At 38.2% G+C, this 27,284-nt stretch overlaps 1 protein-coding gene across 2 annotated transcripts; it reads left to right on the top strand.

Moving 5' to 3' along the window:
- Nucleotides 1–1,803: 1,803 nt before the first annotated feature.
- Nucleotides 1,804–26,957, top strand: jak2b (Janus kinase 2b). Of its 2 annotated transcripts, none has more exons than XM_082554393.1 (24): nt 1,804–1,874; nt 5,432–5,668; nt 6,167–6,290; nt 6,398–6,515; nt 9,139–9,284; nt 10,369–10,660; nt 10,925–11,044; nt 11,207–11,364; nt 14,265–14,376; nt 14,732–14,918; nt 16,973–17,097; nt 17,307–17,438; nt 18,187–18,274; nt 19,228–19,355; nt 19,575–19,713; nt 19,911–20,062; nt 20,204–20,354; nt 20,813–20,949; nt 21,074–21,263; nt 21,514–21,638; nt 21,741–21,913; nt 22,031–22,148; nt 24,390–24,503; nt 26,147–26,957. In XM_082554393.1, exons 1-24 carry the CDS (start codon nt 1,868–1,870, stop codon nt 26,252–26,254), a joined length of 3,381 nt encoding a protein of 1,126 aa, XP_082410519.1. In that variant the 5' UTR covers nt 1,804–1,867; the 3' UTR covers nt 26,255–26,957. The 2 variants fall into 2 exon arrangements, with proteins under 2 accessions (XP_082410519.1, XP_082410518.1); XM_082554392.1 differs by lacking the exon at nt 1,804–1,874 and adding an exon at nt 2,048–2,574.
- Nucleotides 26,958–27,284: the final 327 nt, after the last annotated feature.

Here is a 27,284-nt window from a genome sequence, read left to right as displayed (position 1 = left end):
ATACATCCTAGAACAGCGGTCTCCAACCTTTTTTGCGCCACGGACCGGTTTATGCCCGACAATATTTTCATGGACCGGCCTTTAAGGTGTCGCGGATAAATACAACAAAATAAAACTAGTACCTGTACCGAAAAAAAGAAAATTTATTCATAACACACGTGAAAAGACCAAGGAAAACCGAGTAAACGATAAAAACAATAACAAAATAACGCTGAAAACCGATAAAAACCTTGAAAACTATACAGTTTTCTGAGCCTCAACTCTCGCGGCCTGGTACCAAACGACTCACGGACCGGTACCGGTCCGAGGCCCGGGGGTTGGGGACCGCTGTCCTAGAACACCTTAAAGGACTTGTGCAAGGATCCTGTTTATAGATTTCAGCTTGGCATTCAAAATGATGATGAAAATCATCCACCAAATGATCCAAACTCTCCCAGTTTAGTGCATCCCCTCTGATCTGCCAGTGAGGCAACATCTTCCTGTCCAACAGGAAAGAGCAGGTGAAGATGAAGAAAGTCACCTTTGCAGTTTGGACAGTTAGAGCACATGCTCTTTTTCCTCACACTAATGACTGCCCTTTCAAGAACCAGCCACTAAGGTCCCAAATTCCAGTCACTGAACTCATCAAAGATGTTGACTAGTCTACCCCATCTACTTCGTCTGTGTCTCACTGTTCTCAGGACATCGAGAATGTTCTTCACCACCCTAACATACTTTTCTGGAACTCCTGACTTTCTCGTGCAGTACCACAATTCTTCTCTTGACACTCTATTATTTAGAGATATCTAAATCTACAAAGACAAAGTCAAACTCTTTCTGATCTTTTCTATATTACTCCAGCATCAACACTTCCTAGCAGAGATTGCATCTGTAGTGCTCTTACTCAGAATAATCCTGCTGCTTGCTGATTGTCATCTGTCTTCTCAGTCTACCTTCAAATACTCTGTCCTATAGTTTCATAGTGTGGCTCATCAAATTCATTCCTTTGTAGTCACTGCAGTGCTGGAGATCACCCTTGTTCTTGAAAATCAATACCATACTCAGAATTCCTCTCACTCTTCAAGATTCTGTTATACAATATGGTTAAAAAGTCTGCTGCCCTCTCATAGAGGTCTGGATACTTCCACAGGTATGTCATCATCAGCATCAGCTGTCTTTCTACTCTTTTCTACTGAATTGTCGACCGCCCGTCCTGTTCATAGATGCCGTTACTTTCTCATTCCTAATCCTCTGCATTCCCGGATTAACAATCATTTCTCCATTCATCCTCCTCTCTTTTACATTTTCTTTATTCATTAGCTCCTCTAATTACTCCTTCCATCTTCCCAGCACACTCTCATCACTTGTGAGTATATTTCCATCTCTTTCCTTCAATCATCTTGAACTACTGAAAATCCTTTCCAGCTTGATCTTGATACAAGTCATTGTCTCATTCCTTAGTCTCCAGCCTCATATACAATTTACTACCAGCCTTTTCTTTGGCCACCTCTCTCTTTGCTGTACACCAATCCTCCCATTACTCCTGTCTACATTCCTCATCTTCTCCTTTCCTGTTGTGCACATTTGGGTGAGTGTTGAATATGCCACACTAGTAGCGTTCAGAAATTGCTGCAGTATTATGTAATACTTATGAAAATCTGGGGAATTTGGGAGTCTCGAGGAAACAATTACCCCAGAGCTGCACATCCTTTCCAACTCTATCTTTACCTAACATATAAATACAAGTCCTTTTCTACTTCCTTAAGTATCCAGCCTCAGTTACAACTGACAACAAGCCTTTTCCATTGCCACCTCTCTCTCTTTGCTGTACACCAATCTTCACAGTACTCCTGTTACATTACTCATCTCCTGCTTTCTTGTCGTGCAGATGTTTAGTAAGTATGGTAAATAAGTTAATGTTAAGCATAGTTGTACGTTTTAATTTTCAAGCCACTGCTTAATGAGTTTCGAATGTTACGCTGATGGTTCTCGTGTATGTTGTTACGTGTGACATTTTGAATTATGAATAACCACATACAAGTGGTAATTCGTTTCCGACAGTCCCTAAATGCAGCATTGGTATGATGGAAAAGGCTGGCTTGTTGACTCGCCTGAGCTTTGGTTTCGCTGTAGCTACGGCTGGGAAAGTAGCTAGTCGTTCACTAGTTAATGTCAATAATGTAGCCCTCGTCAAATGTTCTCGTACAAAGAGATGACGGTCTTTAAATGAATTTCGTGCTGTCGGGCAAGTCGTACGCACGCGCGACGTTGTTTGAGTTAACACTGGCTGAAGTTAGAAGATTGTGAAGATAACAACTGAAGTTCCTCCGGAGTGATATGAGTAGCGCTGGGCTGACCAGAGGTAGCCTAGCTTGTGTGGCGAGTTAGCCAGCCGAGTGCGACATGGAAAAAACAATATTTCCAAGTGGCTTTAGGCCATAAATGAATTATTATTTATTCGGACAGCTATCAAGAACCGGTCTTACAAAAACCGAAGCAGAAGTGTCTGGCAGTAGCTTTCCCATCCTGGCTGCACTGCTGGCCTAGGTAACTAGGAGAAAGCTACCTAGCTGCACGTCTGGCCCCTCAACCAAAGTAAGTGTTTACACTCGTAAATTGTTCATTGACATGGTTGTACGGTTCACTTTTAAATACTGGAGTTGCTAAATGCATTTATATACTTTATTTGCATGATATCTAAGCTAATATGGGTGCGTGTCTTGGCTGTTAGCGCCAGCTTAATTAAACTAATGAAGCTATAGCTAACGGTAGCACGCAAGATCATGGCCTTGGTGACTTTGTTCTGAAGCCAAGTTTATAAAATATCACTGGATATGCCCAGTCGCACTATCGATTTGTGACTTTGCTACCTGTCACATTTGGGTTAATGTACTACGCGTCCAGAAATTCTGTAGTATCATGTAATCCTAATAAAAGTTAGAGAAATTTAGGAGTCTTGAGGAAACAATTATTGCAGAACCTTGTCTTAAATTATAGGAGATGGTATATGTAGCCAAACCCCCTTTTGCTCAGTGTATTTGCACGTCAGAATTTATTAAAGCTAATGTCATGGGTTTCCTCTTTCTCTCTGGGAAGTATCAAACTGCATTCAAAGTATTTTTCTTTTGCTTACAAACCAGTGTAATTTTAAATTAATCATGTAAGTGGGGAAAAAAATAATTTATCTAGAAAAATGCTGTGCTTTCACTTTTTCTAGTTCCTTTTAATTTGAGCTTTTGTTTTCGGTTAGCTGTTGCAGTTTCTGTAAATGAAACTTTAACAAGCATGTATTGCTTTTTTTTTTCTTTCTTGATGTTTTCTGAAATAAATCGTTAGTAGGTAGGTCTAACTGTAGTCAGCCTTGTTTTCCAGTTGCTCTTAAGCAAATTTTTTTTAGTGTCAACAATAATGAAAATTACAGAATCAATGTCAAAACAAATAAGAATCTATAAATTCTTCCACAAGAAAAAGTTAAACAGAATTTGTGTATAAGGTAGTGTCCACAATTTAAGCAATATGAACCTGAACTTAAAAGTTACTCCTGCTGTTTTTTTTCCCTGTTGTTCAGTTTAATTGCATCCGCTTTGATTCAGTGATGTCAAAAAGTGACGACAAAGGAAAGGGAGTTATTTATACTCCAGCATAGTTCCACTTATTTTGTTATAGCACTAGTCACTTGAGCAGAGCTAATTTCTGTCATTTCTTTGCTGTTAGAAGTTTATTAACAAATTTTATTTTAAATTGAAGATGTTTAGTGTTTTCGTTGTCCAATAAAATAAGCACAGGACTGTGATAATGGCCTATTTATACATCCTATTTAACCCACAATCATAAGCTATTTATAGTAGGTTTTAATTTTGTAAGAAGTACCATAACACTCATAATTCAGCTCTCAATTTGATTAGGGCAAGAGCAGTAGGGGTTTGCGGATTAGCAGCTGTTTGAAAGACGATTTCCTTATGCTGCTTTGTTGTGGCAAAGTGCAAATTGTACTCATTTTAGAGCTTTAATATCTACAGTCTTTACTATTTAAGTGTAAGTAATTGACAAAAAAATGACTTCTACGTGTAAAGGCAGCCATTGGTTGAATTAGATATACAGCTTTTATAATCTTTCTGCCCTGACAATGGTTCCCCTGTACTTCAGCTTTATGCAACACGTTTGATAACAGTTTATGTAAAAGTTCATTCCATGTACCATAATCAGAATATTGAATTTATCACAGAGTGCTTTAAAAAAAGGAGACGAAAAAGAAGAACTCTGTATCATTCTGTATGCTGACATGTCACATTAAACTGATTCTGATTCTGTCTGATATCTTTTTTCCAAGCGAAGAGCCAAAAGAGGTCGTGTCAGTATGCTTATGCTCGTTTAATGAGAAAACAGGACAAAAATTTTCATCAGTGCTTCCAGCCACCATTGGTATTCCTCCCGATTCCTGACTTTGACCTCCTTTGTGTGACTGTCTTTTTAAGCCAAGTTTTAGTAAGATTACCATGTTTAGTGAAAAACGTTGTTTAGTGATAAAATTAATGACGTAAAATCCAAAAATAGTATCTCCTGATTCTTTTAATGATGTCCCCTACATCAGCCATAACATTTTATCATAGTTTATGCCAGTCACTGTGAAACATTATTTCAGAATATCTTTGAAAATTTTCAGGTTTTAGTCAGCGTCACAGATGTCGAATTACTGTCTTTATTAGATTATCAAGTAATATTTTAAAAACTGCTGATTCTGGTCAGTGTTCTCCTTTTGTGCTACTTGTGTGCATCATTTGTTACAGTAGACTATAAAATTTTCCTGTGCCACTGGGTTGGTATGTCTGGGAAAGCTCAGTTGTTGGTTTACGTCATATCTGACCAATTTAAAAACAACAACATTGGTTTCACTGGTAGTTCTCCTTTCTTAAATATGAAGTCCCTCAGAGGTCTGTACTGGGTTTGTTTTTTTGTTGTGCTACCTGTAGGTCACATTAGTCAAATAGCATTTAGTTTTGCTACCATGCTGATGACAGACAGCTCTTTCTCCCAGTAAAATCCACTGATCCAACTATCCTCAATAACCTTATTTTCTGTCAAATGTTAACAGACATTTTTTTTTTCATTTTATTCTTTTAATGTTTAGATTTTTATGTCAATTTTAAGTTATTTATTACAATGGAATCACACTATCCTAGTCATTCTTTTACGTACACTTTTGTTTGCTTTGTCAGTTTTAATTTATGGTTAAATGGTTTTTATATGCATCTTTTATATATATATATATATATATATATATATATATATATATATATATATATATATATATATATATATATATATATATATATATATATATATATTTTTTTTTTTTTTTTTTTTTTTTTTTATGTTTCTGGGAAACATTTTGTAATGCTGGTTTTGATGGGTTCTATACTAATTAACTTTACTACTATTATTATTACTGAAGGTTGTATGCTGTTGATGGCCTCCCTGCCAGCCATGGACACTGTGACAGACACATGTCCAGTGGCGCACCAAAATGGGACTGCCCATCGGGAATCTGCAGACACAAGACCAGCTGCTGTTGTTCTAAGGCTTCATTTATATCACACCAACCAGGGAGTGGCCGACGGCAGCTTTCTAAGCTACCCACCTGGGGACTATGTAGCTGAAGAGCTGTGCATAGATGCGGCAAAGGCATGCAGTGAGTACTCACGCTGTGCAAGTCTCCATAAAGAACTCCCATTCATGTTTTTTTTTTCTGTAACTTGGAGCATAGATCCCAAGATAAGGTTATCAAGAGGCCACAGTAAAACCTAATAACAGAAAAATTGGTAGTTTGTTCGCTCATCTCCATGCTGTGTTTAAACTTTGCCTTTATTGTCTTTAATGATAAGAAAAAATAAAGTTGCTTAGCTTTGTACTGTGTTCTTTTTCTTTTTAAGAGGTAAAATTCATCAACAGTATGGCTTTGCAGAGTGGGACTACACTCACCTGTGCATTGTGCATCTGATGATAAAACAAACACAAATGACATTTTAGACAATCTTATTGACCTTTTTCACTTTTTACTCTATGTATCCTGAGGCATAGTCCTCAGAGCTCCCTCTAAATAAAGCATTCATTTGTTGTTAGTTACCTAATTGAATATAATCCAAGTTTACAGAACATAATGTGCCCTCTCATTCTTTCGTCACTGTAGGTATATCACCACTTTATTGCAGCCTTTTTGGTCTTTTCCGAGAGCAGGATCACTTGTGGTTTTCACCCAACCACATCTTCCAGCTTGATGAGACTGCATCTGAAGATGTGTTTTTCAGAATACGGTAGCATATCTTATTTTGCCTCTGCAATTTCTCTTGTGTCTTTTTGAGATTTAAAATGAAAACGTCTTAATGACTCTCTGCATTTTCTTTCTAACCTGTTTTCACAGGTACTACTTCCCTGGTTGGTATAGTGGTGGGGCATCCAGGGCTTATCGATATGGAGTCACAAAAGGTTCAGAAAGCCCCGTCATTGATGACTTTGTAATGTCGTACCTCTTCTTTCAGGTAAATGCTCTCACCTAAACCCCAAATAGGTTAGAAGTTGATTGTTTATATGTAGGTTAATTTAACAAAAATATTCAAGAGCAGCATTTATTACCAGTAATGTAGACAACGTGTTAAAAAATAGCAGCTTTTATCCTTGAAGTGCAGAGCTATGACTTTGGTAGATTATGAGTTAGGTCACATGTTTAAATGATTTTTTTTTCCTCATTACTCAGGGATACATATAAAGATATGAATAAGAAACTAAGATACTGGTGTATTTTATTCTATTCTCTCTGATCTGGCAACTTCAGTGTATCTCATTATCTCCCTCACACAAAAGAGAGAGATGTGACTGTAGTGTTAGCATTTGTATACAGCAATTTACCCCTCTGCATCTATGAAACCTAACGTGAAAGCAAGTTCCTTACTTGCATTTCACAGATATTTCTCTTCTGTCACTGTCCAGAAATGTAACTGGCATTTAAGGCCTATTAATTAAGTCAGTAATACAAAGAAAAATCCTGTTATTGAAAGGTACAGTTAGGGTACCAGTAAGGATCAATAACAAAACCAGTACCTGCTATTGTATGTTTTTGCTGGAAATTCACAGGTTTATTTAAATATTACTCTGCATTGGGTACTTGCATTTGTTTTGCTTTGTTTAGAATGAAATTGTGTTATATACAGTTCATTTTTTTTAACATTAAACAAATGAAAAATATCTATTTAAGAAAGAAAGTGACAAGTGCAGTAAACTTTATCAGAAGAGTCCTCGAAACTGTACAGCCAGTTAAAACAATTAAAAAAAATGTAATGTATAGTGACCACAATGTAATAGAAATATTTCCAGGGTAGGTGAATGGTTATAGTTTAAGCCTACAATGTGGCTGAAGTTGAACTCTGCATGAATTTAGGATTATGTGGAATTATGGCGATGGAAGTCTGTCGTGGTGGCCCGGCAAAACCCTAAGAGGGAGAGATGAAGTACCACCCAAGAGGTCATTTAAATATGTTAGTGTGTTTGCAGCCGTTAAAGCTATTCTGTATGCTTGCGTTCATTTATAGGATATGTTAAACTCTTTGTGGTCTAGTCAGCTTACAGTCTGTGCTTCTGACAAGAAAGTTGATAATTTGTAAAAGGGCAAGACCAAAATGAGGGGGCATTGTTGAATTTGCTGTCATTTTAATAAACCCTTTTTTCAGTGTTGGGTGTAATAACAAAAAACTGTTTTATTGAAGACACAATAACAATAGCTTGTAATTGGTGCCCAATGCCATATGTTAAAAAAAAGGGTTGAACGTTATCTTGTAGTTTTGCTCTTGTTTAGTGTTCACACTGGCTTCTTATTACAGTCAAAACAAGAGCTGCAAATATGACGCCAGAGGGCCTCACGGGAAGCTCATTCATTGGTCAGTTGTGGTAAAGAGCCACCCTGCATAATCAGTGTTTGATCCAGTCACTGCAAGCAACCTATGTTGTACCTAACTTTTCTCTAAACTGTTAGGGTCAGAAGGTGACAGAGAAATATTTGTACATAGGGAAAAAAAAAAAAAAACAAGGCAAAGAGAATGGGAGGAAGAACCTTGACATGAGGCTGTGATCAATAAAAATATAAATTTGAATTAATTTTAAATTTATTGTTGCACATTACTGAACACGGATAGCATTGCCTGCTTTGGATTAACACCATAACTGAGCTTACAAAAAATGAGGCAATTGTTTGTAAGCCTGGTAGTGATTGTATGGTCCATACCCATTTTAAATATCAGTCTTTTGTGTGCTTTAATAGGAGCATATCCTGAGATTGTTGGTTTAATTAAAAACTGTCACACTTGCTTAGAGCTGTGCGATATGACCAAAATCTCATATCCCGATATAAGACATCTAGCGTCCGATAACGATATAAATCACAAAAATGTAACATTTTCTGTAAATTCTGTGAATCTCGGGCAGCTCGACTTGCATGAATTGTTTCCAGCTGGGCGTCGTGTACCTGGAGTCGAGTGTTTTTAACATGCATGAAACGATACATTTTTAGACATAAGTTGTAACGGCCGCCGTTTTCTTTGTGAGTATTTATTACACGTGTGCTGCGGGGAAAAGCCTGTTCTAACGATTGAGGCTAAGCTTTATTTTTTTTAGCACCTGACGGCTCTTTTTTGCTTTTCATCTGTAAATAATCTGCATACTCTTTCACGTGATTCAGTTTATTTTGAAAAGTCTCAACAGGATCTTGAGCTTTATTGTGAAAGGTTTATGTAGAAAATAAACAAGCAGACACGCGATGGTTTTACCGTCGTTAAAACAGGCGCTTGTCTGTCCATAGTGTGGTTATATTAAATATAAGAGAGAGAGAGAACTTTAAGAAATTAATATAGCCACTACAGTGACCAAGTGCCAAAACGATGAAACAAATATTGCCGTAAGCAGTTTATTTTGCGACACCACGAAACAAACGATAGCGTAAAATGAAACGATAGACTGTTTTTATATTGTTCTATCGAACAGCCCTACACTTGGTATACAGAAATTACTTAAGTTGAGTTACGGTAGACTTGAAAATATGGACAGACAGCAGTACACTCACCTGAACGTTAGCAGATACAACTAACAATGATTGGTATTTTTCTCTCATCGCAGTGGAGGAATGACTATCTGAATGGCTTAGTGAAGTTTTCCAACTCCCATGAGACACAAGAAGAGTGCCTTGGTTTGGCTGTACTTGACATGACAAGATCAGCCAAAGAAAAGCAGCTGTCGCCTCTTGATATATATCACTCTATAAGGTACTTAGAGTTGCTTTTATGGGTTTTATCTGTTTCACTGCTACTAATTGATTTCACTCGTGTTGTGCATCAATAATGCTGACTTGCCTTAACAAAAACAGCTGTGAAAGGAATTTGGCAAATTTGCACCAGGTGAACATAATTACTGAGGCACCTATAGACTTAACCTCCTAGGACCTGGTGTTCACATATGTGGACCACACATTTTGGGTTATTTAGACCAAAATACTCAATTTTGCTCTACAGGGGCCTGATATCCACTTACGAGGAAATTATACTGCTACTGTTCTATCGAAATTTTAAACGAATATCCTCATATGTGGCTCTTATTTTTCTTAAAAACAAAAATAAGGTAAAAAAAAAAAAACCAACAACTGGTAATTCTTTGTTTTTACATTCATCGGGCCCCAATATGCCCAAATATCAAACAGAAATTAAAAATGCATGTCATGGAAGACTTCGGGTCTTAGGAGGTTAAACATACAGGAGCTACTCAGCTATGAAAGTCCATACCATGAAGCTCCTGGCGCAGAGTTTTTGCTGAGGTTTGGAGCTCTGCATTTATGGAGTCAGCAGAGAATCTGTGACTTTTACAGCACCTCAACACTCACTGACCTCACTCTATAGCTTTATGCTGTCTGCCACATTGTGACTGAGTTGTCATGATTTCTGAATGCTTCCACTTTGCAATAATTTTACATAAGGTTGATTATGGAATGTTTAAGAACAAACTTATTGCGATGGTGACATCCTAGTAAAGTACCAAATGGGAAATCAGCGAACTCTTTAGAACCATCTATTTGATTACAAATGTTTGTAAAGGCAGACTGAATGGCTAGATGCTTGATCAAGTGAACATTTTGTGGTCATAATATTATGTGGTGTTGGCCAAAACCTTTGTCCATTTAGTGTATTTGAACTTGAAACATCAAAGAACAACTCTTTAAATTTGTGTTGCTATCTTTTATTTTATAATTTTGTACAAAATATGTGGAAGTGCAGAGCTTTTTTTTGTGAGACATTTAAAGGATTCATGATACTTGGCATATCACGCTGACATGAGAATTTACTGAATCTCTTTTAGCTACAAGTCCTTCTTGCCAAAGGACATGCGAGCTCAGATCCAGGACTGCAACTTCTTGACACGTAAACGCATCCGCTTCCGCTTCAAGCGCTTTATCCAGCAGTTTAGCCAGTGTCGGACTACAGTTCGTGACCTTAAGCTTAAGTACCTCATCAGCATGGAGTCTCTGGAGAAGTCCTTCTATACAGAGACCTTCCAGGTCAAGGAGCCAGCAGGCGTCCAGCGCATCATCCTGGTGGCAGCAGATACTGGCATACAGTGGTGTCGGGAGTTGAGTAAGGACTCGGAACAGGTTGGTACAATGAGTACTACTGTGTTAGTGTATATTTTGGAAGATAAAGAAACTGACGTTTCACTGGAACATCTTTTTTGATAGTCCTTGAGGTAACAAACAAGTGTTTAGATTCTGAGAAAACAGATTTAAACTATCAACTCCACCTAGGTATCAGTCAGTGCAGCACATGCTGCTTTCTTTGTAAAAGGGCCTTAATGCAGCATTGAATTGTTATTGTAGTAATTGTTTCTTTTAAGTTCCTATGTTACACTGTTTTGCCAGGAACTACAGACCTTGTGTGATTTCCCTGATGTCACCAACATCAGCATCAAACAGGCCAACAAAGACGGCACTGCAGAGAGTCGGGTGGTTACCATTAACAAGCAAGATGGCAAGAATCTGGTAATTTCATCTTATAAATCTATTTCTTTGTAGACTCTCACCACAGCCATCACCTAAGTGTCTACTCATGCCTTTTAATATACCGATAAATTCACATTTCTTTGTTGGTTTGTGTGACACAAATCAACGATGTGGTCTGTTACATTTTTCTTGATATTTTAGGAACTGGAATTCCCCAGCCTGCTTGAAGCCCTCTCTTTTGTGTCCCTCGTTGATGGCTACTATCGACTGACCACAGATGCACATCATTACCTTTGTAAAGAAGTGGCTCCCCCTAGGCTGGTTGAGGCCATATCTTCTCATTGCCACGGTCCAATCACGTATGTAAAATATTATATTGTAACATCGACATGTGTAAGAACTTCCCCCTTAAAAAAATCCAGCTTGAATGATGTAAAACACGATGTATTTGATGTTTTATTCATTTATATAGGTGAATAAAATTTCCCACTTGCCTTGTGGGCAGTCTTTATCCTTCAAGCTTGGGTCCTCTACTAGAGGCTTTGGAGCTCTAGTAGAGCTGGACGGCGTCAACGTGTTAGCGAGCTAACCACGCTAACGAGCTAACCGCGCTAACGACATGCAGCCCGGAGGGGCTGCACGGCCTAAAATCCTTTCATTTTCTCAAAACTCGACAGTGCGCCTTATGTATGAATTCTGGTTGTGCTTACTGACCGCGAACCGATTTTATGTGGTACACAGCGCTCAGCAATCTGTCAAAAAATGTTTTAATATGACTTTGCTAAGCTACGGAGCTGCACGGCTTGATGTCGGAGGATTACGGCTACCGGGGAGGAGCCTCGCGGAGTGTTACGTACTGTGTGTGTATAAGGACCACAAATGGCACCTGTTCAGAGACGTGGTGCAGCTGTGAAATCTGTCTCTTTGTTATTATGCTCAGCGTCTATTAGTTTACATTTTGACTGCACAATTGTGAGCTTTTTGTTATGCACAAAAACAACATTTTCTTTTTATTTATGGACCATGATTATTTAATAAATGCTGATAATTTATTTTTGAGTAATTTCTTCATGTACATCTACGCTGTATGTAAATAAAAGTGCCCGTGTGACATCTGGGACACAGTGTGACTAAGAACTCTCTTTTTGTTCTTAACTTATGGCTTTAAAAAAAAAATCGAGATATATATCTTATATCGCCATCCAGCTAAAAAATATCGAGATATGAATTTTGGGTCATATCGCCCAGCCCTAATGGCCTTGTTCCTCTGCTTGTCCAGTTGGTTAGTCATCACCAGTTTGTCTGTCTCTATCTGGAATTCCCACAGGATCTTAGTTCGGTTATTCTCAACCACCCTATTTTGACGTTGGGACTTCCAGGCCATACTCTGATTTTCCTGTATACTATGCCAGCCACTTGGTTATGGCGTTCCGTATATGCCCTGCCTGCTAGCATCTTGCAACTTGGTGCAGCAGACTATGGATCTTGTGATCAGGTCTAATTGCTGTGCTGCCACGATTAGTGCCTTTATGTAGTCTTTCAGTCAGCTTTGTCCATCCATTAGTAGATATCAGCTTCCACTTCCATCTGGCGGTGATACATGCTGTGTAGGGTTCTCTCCTTCCATGATGTTTTCTGTTCTTGCTTGGGTTTCTGCTGCCTGAGGTATTCACTAAGCATGTGAGTAGTTGTAGCCATCTTCCAGATGAACTCATGGATGTTTGCTATTTCATGCTTGATCGTGGTTCTGACACTCACTGTTCCTCGCCCACCTTCCCTCCATGCAGGAAACCTTCATGAATAGTAACAAGCTTTCTTGTCTTGATGTCAGTGGCTTCCATCTTCTACTTTGCCCAGCTTATTATCCAAGCAGGGTATCTGATCACCAGCTGGGCGTAGGTATTGATTGCCTAGATCTTGTTCTTCCCGTTCATCCTCAAGACTTGCTTTAAACCTTTGCACATATTTGGCGATTGATGCGACTACACTTCTTCAGCCTGAATGGCATTCAAATGTTGCTGTAGATCCTAGTGGTGTTGATCAATGAATTGATGTCTTGTTTGCTCTTGACATACAGAATAGTGGTTTACCCCTTGTGTTACTGGCCTTTATGTTTGAGTGATTCATTGGTCAGTGTTAAGTGGCCTAACAAACAAAAAAAACATTCCTCTGAAATTGTTAGATACAAAGACAACACTGTCAATGAGTGAAAAAGCAGCCAATGTTCAAAGAAATCTTTGAAACACTTTCAGAATCTTGGAGACCATTTTCAAAATCTACAAGAAAGTCTGGCTCCTTAGAAACACAATATTCAGAAATAAGGGGTGGCTGCAAGATTTTTGCACAGTACTGTATGTTGTAGATATGGGTGATCAAAGAAGTAAAACCACTTAATATCATCTTATGGGGAACTGTCCTTGTCAGTTTACTTTTTAAATCAGACTGACAGAACAGCCAGTCTCTAAAACAAAAAGGCAAACCTATATATTATTCTTTGTTTCTACAAAAACCGCTCCTCTCCTTTCAGCTCAACAAGTGTTTTCTCAGTTAATTCTTTACATGTATAATCTTTAAACATTACCACTTTCACCAGTCTACAATGTTTCAGAGTCGGTCATTAAACTCAGAGCATATGCAACACTGAGCATGTGTAAGTTTAACACTTGCACATTAGCAAAGCTGTTTCCCAGTCTAGATTTACATTATGCTGTTAATGAGAAAGACAGAGACAAGTGTGTGTGTGTGTGTGTGTGTGTGTGTGTGAGAGACTATAACAGATGGATGGATAATTTCATGAATATTGATATTTTTGTCATCTTTTTTTTTTTTTTAATTTTCTGTCATCGCAGGTTTTTGGCTGATGCTAAATTGTCAGTTTAACAGCAAATGGTAATAATATATTTGCGTGTGTGTGAAAGAGAGTGTGAGATAATTCCTAGATGTTTAAATATGATTATTTCTGCAATTTGAGCCTGCATTATGCTTTTATTGGAAGTGTGTTTGTTTTATGTTAGACTAAACTAAAACAAACACTTAGGTGTTTTACACTCATAAATAAATATGGGTATTTAAAATGTTTATACTATTGTGTTCCTATTTAATCTTTAGTAATGTGGCCAAAATGTAGACAGATTCCTTTGGCAGTTGGAGTTTATATATCCCACTTGTATTGAATCCCAAATATGATGTCAATAAAGGCTTTCTAACTGGTAATACTGCATTTTCCTCCATCAATTTTATTTTGTTGTTTTTCTTGTAGAATGGAGTTTGCAGTTAATTGGCTTCAGAAGTCTGGAAACAAACGGGGACTGTACATTTTGAGATGTAGCCCGAAAGATTTCAACAAATACTTTTTGACTTTCCCCGTTGAGGTAGGTGACACTCAGTTGTGGTCTTTCATTTCATTTTTTTGTTTGTTTGTTTGTGTGTATTGCCCAAATGTGACATAAGAGTCCATGAGTGGGTTTGGTCTGGCAAATTGGCTGGCTAGATTTTTAGTTTCTAGATAAGTAACTTTCATACATTCTATATTTATCTTTTAGATTAACTTTTGTCATGTTATCACATTTGTTGTTGAAATGCACCAGTATGTGTTTATTAATACCTACTAATTCTTTCTGGTATTGTATTGTATTATTGTGATGTCTTTCATGATTAAAGGATTCTAGGTTTACATTAAATTCATCATTGAAATGGTTAATTTGGTGTCCTCTTTGCGTTTGCCAGGTGTATGATGCTATAGAACACAAGCACTGCCAGATCACCAGGTCTGCAAGTGGAGAGTTCAACCTCAGTGGAACCAAAAGAAACTTCAGCAGTCTGCAAGAACTGCTCAGCTGCTACCAGAAGGAAACAGTGCGCTCAGACAGCATCATTTTCCAATTCAGCAAGTGCTGCCCTCCTAAATCCAAAGGTAAAACTAACAGAATCTGGATTTGTCCAATTTAGGTGCATGTTAGCAGAGCACAGATGGTAGATATTGCATCAGAAGGATTTTGTGGAGTCTGTAAACTCCACAAATTGTGATGAATGGAAAATGTACTGTATCCTGAAAGGATAATGACTCTATCTCTTCGCATTCGTTTATAAGTTAACACATTAGTTCTTTCTAACCAATGGAAATTTAAATAAATTTAACAAATGTATTGGGCAGGGATGGTCAGGCTGGTGCCTGTGATCATTGATGACATTTGTTTTGTTTTGTTTTTTCAATTCAGTACACAACTAGCCTTGGTAGTGTGTGTGAAACTGTATAGTTTGTGATTAGTAGATTCTATTTTGTGACTTGGTGGAGTGTTTCTCCCACTTAAAATGCAACTTTCAGATGAACAGAATCAACGTTCTGGGATTTATTTAGCTGGCCGGTTGAGCATGAATCAAGACATTATATTGGCTTGTTACAAGTTAAGACAAAGGATTCAAAAGAAACATTCAAGTGTTATACTCATTTTAAGTATGTATACTTAAAATGTATACATAAAAAAAAAAAAAAAAAAAGTATGTAAAGAAAACAATCTTTGGCTCGTCTGTGTTACACGTCAGTAGCGTACACTATATTGTGTATTCGGTAAAAAGTAAAAGTTGCACTGTTTGAGGTGTGCTCGTTGCAGCACAGGTACAACATTAACTATCAAAGGTGACTGTTTTTCATTTCCAGTTTATGTTGCACTGCTTGTGTTTTTAGTACTGTTCGGAGTTTAAATGGCAAGTGTTTGCAGAGATATCACAGTCCACACAAACTAGAGGTGATCATGGGAATCTGCTGGCACCAAAGCAAGCACAATGAGGTTTTTGATGCAGCACCCACTTTCTGACTGACTTCACCGCTTGTAAACTGGTTGGGGAGGACACTTTTTTTTTTCCCTAGTGACTACAAGTTTCCACGAGGTTGCTGGTGTCTAGGCTGTAAATCTTGATTTCATAGTCTTAGCTTTTGCTTCTGTATTTGTCATTAGTTGTGTGCAAAAACCCTAAACTTTATATTTAATGTAGAACAGTTGAAAACAACTTCCCCATGTAAACTATTCTGTTGTATGTTTTTGTGGAGTACCAAATGAAATGTCCATGTCACATTTGCCATGCATTTTGAAAAGCTGTAAATGAGGTTTTGTGTGTTCTTTATTCTGTAAAGGTCACAAAAGTACTAAATTTGATTTTCTAGCAATCTTATACTACAGAAGAAAAATGCACGAAACACAAACTACCAGGCAGGATGACTCAAAGGTGCCTCGGTCTTTGTCTGCTTTCATAATTCTACCACAAGTCTTTTTCCCAGAAACTGATGAAGAAACACAGCATGGAACTTCTCGAGTCTTTGTCATCAGTTCCCGTGCTTCTCTCTCAGTTGGATTGTTACATTTTATTGCAGGATACTTAGTAAATAGTTTCTTAATAATAATACATTTTATTTGAGGGTGCCTTTCTAAAACCCAAGGTCACCTTACAAAGAGAAAAAGACGTCAATAAAACAGTAGATTAAAATAGATTCTAATGAATTAAAATACAAAAAAAAAGCAAAATACAACCACAAACAAAATTAAAAAAAAACAACAACAAAAAAACCAAACACGATTTGACAGCAAGTAAAATCTGTATTAAAGCGAGTAAACCAGTTTAAACAAGTAGGTTTTGAGTTGTGACTTGAATAAGGGAAGGGAATCTATATTTCTTAAGGCTGAAGGAGGTGAGTTCCACAGCCGAGGAGCAGAGCGACTGAAAGCTCTGTGCCCCATAGTGATAAGCCGAGCAGAAGGAACAACAAATTGAGTGGCAGATGAAGATCTGAGAGAGCGGGAAACTGTGGTAATATGAAGCAGATCATAGAGATAAGGAGGGGCAAGGTTATGAATACACCTAAAACGTAAGTGAAAGTATGCAGACCGGGTTATGTAATTAATGTGAGACTGAAATGAGAGAGTACTGTCAAGTAAAACTTGAAAGTATGTTTTCTTTTCTTTCCAATAACAGAAAAGTCGTGCCTCCTCGTGTGCAGGAGCAACAAAGGTTCAGAAGTGCCACTGTCCCCATCACTACATCGACACAACATCAGTCAAATGGTGTTTCACAAGATCAGGAAAGAAGATCTGGAATTTGTAAGCTTAGTTTACATGTTCAGAGCATTTAATATGTCTGTATGCCCTCATTTATCCAGTCATTCTTTACATGAATGTTTCTAATGTTCAGCATTATTATGTTATAGTATTGAATTGCTATACCTTTATAGGATACCCTCCATATTTTCACCAATAAGTTAAATGTGCTGGTGTTATGAGTTTTTATACAATGATGATCTTTCTCTTAGATGGAGAGTCTCGGTCAAGGGACTTTTACGAAGATCTTTAAAGGGGTTCGAAAGGAGCTGAGAGACTATGGAGAGCACCAAACGGAAGTAGTCATGAAAGTGCTGGACCAGGCCCACAGGAACTTCTCTGAGGTCTGTGGCTTTTGTGCATGTTTTGCTTACAGAGGCGTTGATTTTTGTAAATTTGTGTGATTGCCCAGATTTTCTATTATATTTACGTCGGGGGGCATAACAAAGGCTTTGACTAGTACTGGTAGTTAGTTGAATTCATTTTGTGGTGTGCTTTAGATCATCAGCCTAAACACTGGAACTTTACACCACCGCTCTTGAGTCCCTTTACTGGCATATTTTAAGGAACTCTTTAATGGTGGAAATTTCAAGCAGGAGCCATGTGACTTCTTTTCATAAGCTTTTCCTGCTTTATAAAAGCATCATTTGGCTCTATTTTTGTGACTGTTTGCTGGAGAGGGTATCTATTTTTAATTTTTTAATTTTGTTGCCTTGAGTCACTTTTTTTTTTTTTTTTTTTTCTGGTTTTGGGGTTGGTTTTTTTTTTTTTAGAAAGGGGCAGAAGTGCATCATTGTAAAGGAAAGACAAAAAAACAAGATAAAACAAGATCACCATTGCATAACAGGATCCGCAAAAATGAATTTTATCTCAATCATCCTGGTTTCATAATCATTGGAAGCCCTAAATTTAATTTGATTATTCATTGCACAGCCTTAGAGTAGGAGGTATTCTTCGAGTAATATTGGAGCTTATCTTAGGTTTTGTTAGACAAATATAGCTAAAACACTGACGTAATATAGTTTTGTTTGGGGGTATTTTTTCCATCAGCAAACAAATATATATTTTCTTTTTTTTTTTCTTGTCCTGCAGTCGTTCTTTGAAGCCGCCAGCATGATGAGCCAGTTGTCTCACGTACACCTTATTCTAAACTACGGCGTTTGTGTCTGTGGAGAAGAGAGTAAGTTGTCTCAGTACCTATTTATTTGGCAAACAATTTGAGCCATGTCATTAAGCCTAATGTGCCAACTATGCACCATGCTTTACCACAATCTTGACCGGCTGAACTTGGCTGTTCATACATCCTTGAGAAAGGTAGTCCCAGAAATCCATATGCAACGGGGTCAGTCGCCAAAATTCCCACATCTTACACATGATCTTGTCGTTCGACTTTAACGTTAATACTAATTAGTACTTACAACCAAGTACTGATTAGTAGTACTAGTAATACTAATACAGAACTTTTTAATGCCAAAACCCGTTTTTGCTGAGCTAAGAAATCAGTAAATATTTCAATGTAAACTAAGGTTTTGTTGGTTGTGTAAATCTTCAAGAGTCAACATGTTTATTTAACAGCCAGAAGTCCACTGTGAAGGTTTTAAGTGAAAGTGTTTGTGGGGAGTACATTTGGACCTGGTTGGACTTTGGGCTAAAGGAAAGCTACCCTCATAGCTTTCATAAGCTATGACATCATTAAACACTTGACCAGTGGCTTTATGGTGTCAATCGCCAGCTGTTTCTGAGTACAGCATGATGGTCATTTTCTAAATGATGGTCGTTTAGAAAATGTTAACAAGCCGCTGCCGTATGACTGCAATGTCGCTGAGTTTTTAAACCAGATCTGTTTACTTGTTATGTTAAGATGACGACTGGAAAAAAGATTGAGGCTTTAAGACGAGGACACACTGACTGATAAGTGACAGCCACTCTTTATTCAGTGGGTATATATTAAAAACATGTATCTAAACTGATTGTAATGTAAAACCGAGCTGTAGCCCATCTGAGATTCTGTTAGAAACATTCAGTTCCTGAATTTGGTTTTTGTAATAAATCTATAAATCGCTGTACTGTACAAACCATAATTCCCACATCTTTAAGTCATTGTATTTATTTTTTTTAAAAACTTCTTTCCAGACATCATGGTTCAGGAGTATGTGAAATTCGGCTCACTGGACACCTACTTGAAGAAAAACAAGAACTCTATTAACCTTCTGTGGAAGCTTGAAGTGGCGAAGCAGCTGGCCTGGGCCATGAACTTCCTGGTATGAAAATATGTGCCGCTTCATTTTAGGTCATGTCATTGCTAAAATATTGATAAATATAGATTTCTTTGTTGCTTACAGCTGTTTAGTACTGAAAACATTTTTTTTAAAAAGAAGTGAAACTTTAAAACTAAAGTACATTATAAAAATAAATGTAAGAACATAGGAAGTGTTTTGTTAATAAGAAAGTGTGATAGCTTCTCTTTTCTGTTCCTGTAGGAAGAAAAACATCTTGTTCATGGGAATGTGTGTGCAAAAAATGTTCTCCTGATCAGAGAAGAGGATCGGAGGGCTGGGAACCCACCTTTCATCAAACTAAGTGATCCTGGTATCAGCATCACTGTCCTGCCCAAAGAAAGTGAGTTTGTCCGTTGTGTCGAAGATCAGCAGGGGGCAGTAGATAGCTAGTTAATATATTAATGTAACTGCAGTGAGCTTTATTACTTTTTTGTTACAAAAACAGAGCTAAAATGAGTTATTTGCTGTCTTGTTCTGCAAGCATTTGGTAAGTGAAGAGCTAAAAGTGGAAGGTCAAATGTTTTTGTCTGTAATCAGTTCTCATTGAGAGGATCCCTTGGGTGCCCCCTGAATGTATTGAGGACCCTGCCAAACTGAGTCTGGCTGCTGACAAGTGGAGTTTTGGCACTACACTGTGGGAAATCTGCAGTGGTGGTGATAAACCTTTAGCAACACTAGACAACTCCAAGGTAAAGCTGAGTGGCAACATGTAAAACATATATTCATATATATATATTGTTTCCATATAAATGCATGCTAATTGAAGAGTTGCTTTAAGTCACTCCATCTGCATCTGCACACCGGCATTAATCCCCAATTTTCTGTCCTAGAAAACCCTGTTTTACATGGATCACCACCAGCTTCCTGCACCAAAGTGGACTGAACTGGCTAATCTGATTTCTAGCTGCATGGACTATGAGCCCACATTCAGGCCTACGTTTCGTGCCGTTATCCGTGACCTCCACAGCCTCTTCACACCAGGTTGGTAGACGCCTCAAAAACTAAACTGAAGTTGTAAAAACATAACCAGAAACATGAATGTAGTATCTTCTGGGTCACAACATTAAAAAAAAATAATGTGGAAGTGCCTTAAATCTGGATTCTAGCTGAAGGCCACCAGATGGATATAGCTGTGGATGCAAAAAATAAAACAAACTTCCGGTTTCATAGAAGTGGGTCATATTGAATGCAAAATTAAGTCTCTTTTTAAATCTTGGTCATCCGTAGTATTTACCCTGGGGTCGGTCTGCCTGCAGTTTCACTGTCAGACTCACCCCTCCACTTCACAGCTGGTTTTTACATGATCCTGATGACAAAAAAAGAGATTTCACAAGTGTCCATTATCCCTCAACTATGATTCATGCCTGGGGAGGCCAGACAAGTCCAATGTCTTTTCCATCCAGACACAAGAGTTTTCTCCTTTCTTTCTTTCTTCCCAGACTATGAGTTGATCGTGGACAGTGACATCCTGCCAAATAGGACAGTGGGCTCTGCGTGGGCATCTGGTGGGTTTGACAATCAGGATCCAGCTCAGTTTGAAGAGAGACACCTCATATTCTTACAGCAGCTGGGCAAGGTATGATAAATGTGGAGGTTGAGGTATTTTTGAACAAAATGTGCATTCAAAAAGGATACAGTACAATTAAAAATCAAACTATGAATAAACAACGACGGCTCAATTATTTGTTCTTCTGTTCAAGGGAAACTTTGGCAGTGTGGAGATGTGTCGATATGACCCACTGCAGGACAACACCGGAGAGGTCGTGGCCGTGAAGAAACTTCAGCACAGCACCGCAGAGCACATGCGAGACTTCGAGCGGGAGATCGAGATCCTAAAATCTCTTCAGCATGAGAACATCGTCAAGTACAAGGGTGTTTGCTACAGTGCAGGTACTTTTGATCAACGTCTCTGTAGCTTGGTTTTTCTCTTACAGAAACAAAGTAAGCAGGCTGTTTTACATTTTCATTAACTAAATGCATGGTACAAACATTTTCTACTTTTTTATCTTATGTGGGAATGGAAAAAATAATTCTACATACATATTTCTTAGTATCCTCCCCCCAGTGTGGCTTCATTATGTCCTCCTACAATTCGGTTACAGATGAGCATTTTGTATTTTGGAAATTTTCCTTCCTTCAGGTCGACGAAACCTCCGTCTCATCATGGAATATCTTCCCTTTGGAAGTCTGCGAGATTACCTCATAAAAAACCGAGAGCGAATCGAGCATCAGAAGCTTGTCCATTACACTTCTCAGATCTGCAAGGTACTGCAGACATGGCCAGTTTGTCCCTTGTTTGTTTGTTTTTCTGACCAGTTAAACTAGTGATAAAATATAATTGTTTGTTTTTGTTACATCTTTACATAGGGTATGGAGTACCTATCAAGTAAGCGGTATATCCATAGAGACTTGGCAACACGAAATATCCTAGTGGAGAGCGAACTCAGAGTAAAAATCGGGGATTTCGGCCTCACCAAAGTCCTGCCTCAGGACAAAGACTACTACATGGTGAAGGATCCTGGAGAGAGCCCCATATTCTGGTCAGAATATGTTTGTTTTTTAGAATTTAACTGTGATCCTCTTCTCTATTTTTAGTTTAGTATAGCCTTATAAATTAACTTCAGAGAAATCGGGTGACCTGGTGTGCTGCTTCACAGGTATGCCCCCGAGTCTTTGACTGAAAGCAAGTTCTCTGTGGCGTCGGATGTCTGGAGCTTTGGAGTTGTACTTTATGAGCTCTTCACCCACAGTGACAAGAACTGCAGTCCTCCTGCAGTAAGTAATACATCATACATACAGTGCATTTCAAGTTTTTATGTGTGTATAGAAAGAAAAAAGAAAGTAACTTTAGAGTTTTAAGAGCACATCTCTGTGTGCATTACCAAAATCCACTCATTGCACCCTGACATCTAACAAACAGATCAACATTCCATTTTTAGCAGGCAGTATTGCCTTTTGTCTTTTGGGCATTGCACCATAGTGGTTTTTTTATTCTAGTTAATAGTGGAGTAGTGTTGTGACCTGACTCACACCTGGACAATCCTTGAGTCACACCCTTCAGGTTAACTTCATAGCTTGTAGGAACATCGGTTAAAAAAGGTTCTCATGTTGAAAAAGGAGTGTGTGGAAATCGCCTCAAAATCTTTGTGAATTCAGATTTTCTTTCAGACCTAACAGAAATGAGCTAGTCTGCTGTTTTGAAGTAACAGGTACAACACAATACATAAGATGGTGTTCAGAACGCACACATATCAGATATGTATTTTGTTTTTTTAATTTTACACCTGACCAAACTAAACATTAGTTTTCAAGGAGTTTTCATATGCCTGGAAAAATGGAGCAATCATATTTAATCCCCTTCATAAATGCATAGGGCAGAGTTTCAGGTTTATATCTGTGTTTAAATAAAGTTTTCGTTTAAAAGTAATTTATAATCATTCATGGAGGTTTGTTTTCTTTTATGCCAATATATATTCCAAGTGAAGCCCTAGTAAGCTATATAAGAGTTACTACTAGTAGGTGTCCAAGGGGGAAAGAGTATGCTGATAGTGGCCCCGTCAACAATCTGAAACAGATTGGAAGACATTTTGTTTAAAAAATGCAAAAATTAACCCCATCAAGAGGTCTTTTTCTCTCCACCTATACAGCAAAAAAACCCCAAACAAAATAAAACAAACTGGAACACATGCTGTTAGTTTTAATCCATCAGTTATTGAGTTAACTAGTTAGCTTGTTTATGATAGTGAGTAGTGAGTGAGTATATTACTGTCTAAACTTGGTTATTTTGATATCCAGCTTGAGTGAAATAAAATGAACTCAGTTAATTCCTTTAATCTATTAAGACAGAGCATTTTTACAATAGCATTTAGTCATCGCCAAAGGCTCATTGTGAGCCAGGAAATCCCTTCAAACACAAAAATGCTAAATAAATTTGAAGGAACCCCCTCCAACTGAACAACTGAACAAATACGTCTTCACAGACCTGTCAACATGTGTCTTTTGGAGAATGCATGCCTTTAACATCATGCAGTGATTCATACTCTGTAAAAAAAACAAAAAATCATAACATTTGAACCCTGACAACAACTGAAAGGTTATCTGACTGCTCCAGGAAAAAAAGAGGCTCTTTTTCAAATCAAATCAATTTATTTATATAGCACCTTTCACAGGATAAAAACCACAAAGTGCTTCACAGTAATATAAAAACAGAAATACATAAAATACATCAATAATCAAACATACAGCACAAATCTAATTAAAAGCCAATCTAAATAAATGAGTCTTAAGCTGCTTTTTAAAAGAATAAATGCAATCAAGGCAACGTAATAATGGAGGGAGAGCATTCCACAACCTGGAGGCCACTGCTCTAAAAGATCTATCACCTCTGGTCTTAAAACGAGTTCGTGGGACTACCAACAGCCTTTGATTAGATGATCTCAGGCTGCGAGAGGGAGCGTGGGGTTCTAAAAGATCAGAAATGTAGGCAGGGGCATCACAATTCAAAGCTTTAAAAGTCAGCACCAAGATTTTAAAATGAATTCTAAAATGTACTGGGAGCCAGTGTAATGAACTGGCTCCCAGTTTTTCGTGTCTTAGTTAAAAGCTTTGCAGCAGCATTCTTTTTGTTTCTCCCTCCCTCACCTGAAGCATCGCTGAGTCGAGGTGTGCACATAAATGCACTTTCCAGGTAGAGCGTCTGTTTCCAGAGAGCCCGAGATAGGATTCTTTTTTTCTTGGGGGGGGGGGGACATTATTTTATTAAAATTAATCATTAAAATTATTAGACGTTTAAGTGTATTTTTTATATTTTAGTTATACTTTGTTGATTCACTAAGTGACTTTATATTTTGTAAAGGAGAGGCTGGTTCCAGTCATGCCTAGTCTTAGATTAGATTTCAGTTTGCTTTATCTGTAAGGATATTCTTGCGCTTTCTCAAGAGCTTAAGTTTTATTTAGCTTAAGTCATATGGTGAAAGCCAAGCTATTTGAAACATTTTTTCCTCTCCTCCTGCTCAGGTTTTCATGGCCATGATGGGGAATGACAAGCAAGGACAGCTGATTGTCTATCACCTCATTGAGCTCCTCAAATCAGGCAGCAGGCTGCCTCAACCCCTGGGATGTCCTACAGAGGTATCATCGTGCTCTGCTGTTTGTTCTTTTGTTTTGGGGTTGTTTGTTTTTCTTGTCAAGTTATCAGCCCTAACAAATTTCGACCAGAACATAGACAAACTGATTGGACGGCTTTATTCCCAAGTAGTTGCTTAGTTACACATCAAGCAATTGTATCTTTAAATTGAAGTCATGCTTTTCTCTGCCACTCTATTAGGTACTCCCTGCCTAGTACTGGGTTGTATGCCCTTTTGCCTTCGTGGTTGGCCTAATTCTTACAGTAAACTCACAGTCATGTTAGGGGAATGAGTTTGACATCATTAGAACTCTGTAACGTGGTCTTATCATGCTCTGAGCTACTATTACAAAATGGGTACTAGAGCAGGGCGATATGACCAAAAATATTTATCACGATATACATTTGAAAATTTGTGATAAGGATATAACTGACGATATAATTGACACTAGACAAAATACTTTACAACTCCACAACTTTATTAGTGCAAAAAACCCCATCAATGTATTTTCACTTAAACAAGCAGCTGTTTTTTATGTGCATTAAAGTTATATAAAAATGTAACAGTGCAAATTCCTTGCTGACAATCTAACCAAAAGGCATTTCCAGTGGAAACTGGCCGGCATATCCTCAGCATAACCATGTATAATATCCACAAAACTTAAAAAGAGGTTATACACACACACAATACGGTAATATTATGTTGAAGCACAGTACGTATCACTCCCCGAGGCTCCTGCCGTAATGCTCCGACAATCCATCAAGCGGTGCGGCTTCGTAGCTTAGCAAAGTCGTACTAAAACATTTGACATATTTTCGAGCGCCGTCTAACACATAAAATCGTTTCGAGGTCAGTAAACACAACCAGAATTCATACATAAGGCACACAGGATTATAAGGGGCACTGTCGTATTTTCCAAACAACACGGTAATAACGACGACCGGCTAGCATGCGCTACCAAAAATAGTGCTTTGTTGTGTATCTGACGGACGAAAGCTAAACCAGTTCCACACCACTGAAGTTGCAGCACTTTTACAAACCACTTCTGGTTCATCCGTTTCATTCAACAATCCACTTTCGCTCTTCTCATTCTGCGTCACCGCCATGTGCGTATGTAAACATAGGCACTGCGCATGCGCGTTTTACCCATATTCTATCACGATATTTCATTTTCCTATCGTTGCCCAAAATTACACCGGTATTACCGTGAACGGTATGATATAGCCCAGCCCTAATGGGTACACTGTGGTTGTGGCTGTGAATGTTATAACTTGAGTACAAAGCAGCATAGGAGTTTGAAATTGATCCCATAGATGTGCCTACTAGGAGGCTGAGGGAAGCACTGATGACTACCAGTGGTTTCTGCAGGTGTGTGACAATCCCAGCCTGTCTGGCATCAACAGCTGTGCCACATTCACAGTCACTTAAATCATCTTTTTCCCCATTCTAAGTTCAGTTTGAGCTTCAACAAGTTGCCCATTGAGAATAGTTTAGACATTCAAGAGTTTTGTTGTTAGTCATCAGGAAAATCAACAGAAATCCTTCTGAGGATTGTTATGACTCCGTTTCCATATCAGGAATCAAATCACTACCAGTAGTTTTTTGTTTGTTTGTTTGTTTATTTGTTCGTGTCCTACTCTTTTTCAGATACATGAAATCATGGAGGAGTGCTGGGACAAAGACCCTGGTTTGCGCCCTTCTTTCAAGGAGCTGGCCCTGCGCATTGACCTGTTCAGGGACAGTAAAGCGTTTTAAATTCACCCAAAGTGCCCTGCTCCTCTTCACCCGAGATGCTCTTAATGTTATTGCCCTACTTGTGGCAAAGGGACAAAGCCCAAAGTGAGGTCCTTCTCCTGATGGATCCCAGCATGTGGCAGAGCAGCTTGCAAATGGAAAAGTTGAGGTTTGGAACGAGAGCCTGCTTATAAACTAGTGCCTTTTAAGCAAGGTGCCCCATGTTGGCCCACAGCACAGTGGAAATGGAGGAGGAGCTTGGACGGTTTGAAAGTGGAAGGTGATGTTCCTGAATTCTGAATCTGTTTGGTCAAATTTGTAACAGAAAAGTTTTGAGGTGTTAGACTGTGAGTAGACTGTTGCCAGGCCTAAAGCTACAGATGCTTGTGGCGAACAAGTTTTGTGTGCAAGCGTCTGTTTGTGTGAGAGTGAGTGCCTGTTGTGTCTATACAAACAGCTAGCAGGGCTAGCTCTTGCCATTTCTTGTCCTTGTCCAACCAGAGAAATAGACAAAAGCTGTTTTTCTATCTATGTTTGTATATACCTACAGTATATTTGTGTATATATGTCCAGTAAAATTTTATAATTTTGTAAAATTAAACTAAATATTATATTTGAACTGCCATGTTATTGTAAATGAAGTATGTGCAAAAATTACTTTAAGAATTGTTTTGTTTGCAATGTAAGAGGTTGTGTGAAAATTAAACGGTATAATTCAACTGTGTATATGTTACGCAGATTTTTTTTTGTGTTCAGTTCCTTTTAACGCCATTTTTCAGCATAAAGTATCGTGCTGTTAATAGGGCCAGTTATTGGATAGTGACAAATGAGAACCTTCCAAGCAACAGCAAAAAATAAATGACTGAAGATTCACAAACATTTACACCAGTGTCTTTGTCAATAACCCAGGTAAGAAAGTCACATAAAGCTGATTCTGGAAAGAAGTCGCTTGGAAATGTTGCTCTCACTGAAAATGCTCCCTTGAGATGAAGGGATCATCTGAGATTGGTGTCAAGGTGATTAGTGGATGTGTTCCCCAAAGTCTTTGATT

Source organism: Aulonocara stuartgranti, assembly GCF_965226115.1.
Source record: "Aulonocara stuartgranti genome assembly, chromosome: 12".
Taxonomy (NCBI): domain Eukaryota; kingdom Metazoa; phylum Chordata; class Actinopteri; order Cichliformes; family Cichlidae; genus Aulonocara; species Aulonocara stuartgranti.
The sequence above is the reverse complement of the archived record's forward strand: the minus strand, read 5'-3'. Positions and strand labels throughout refer to the sequence as shown.

Bases quoted from the DNA above. Each gene is read 5' to 3' on its own strand.
- jak2b (XM_082554393.1), top strand. The intron at 18,275-19,227 runs GTAAGTTGTCTC...ACTTCTTTCCAG, and splicing joins TTGTGTCTGTGGAGAAGAGA to ACATCATGGTTCAGGAGTAT. The intron at 22,149-24,389 runs GTAAGTAATACA...CCTCCTGCTCAG, and splicing joins AGAACTGCAGTCCTCCTGCA to GTTTTCATGGCCATGATGGG.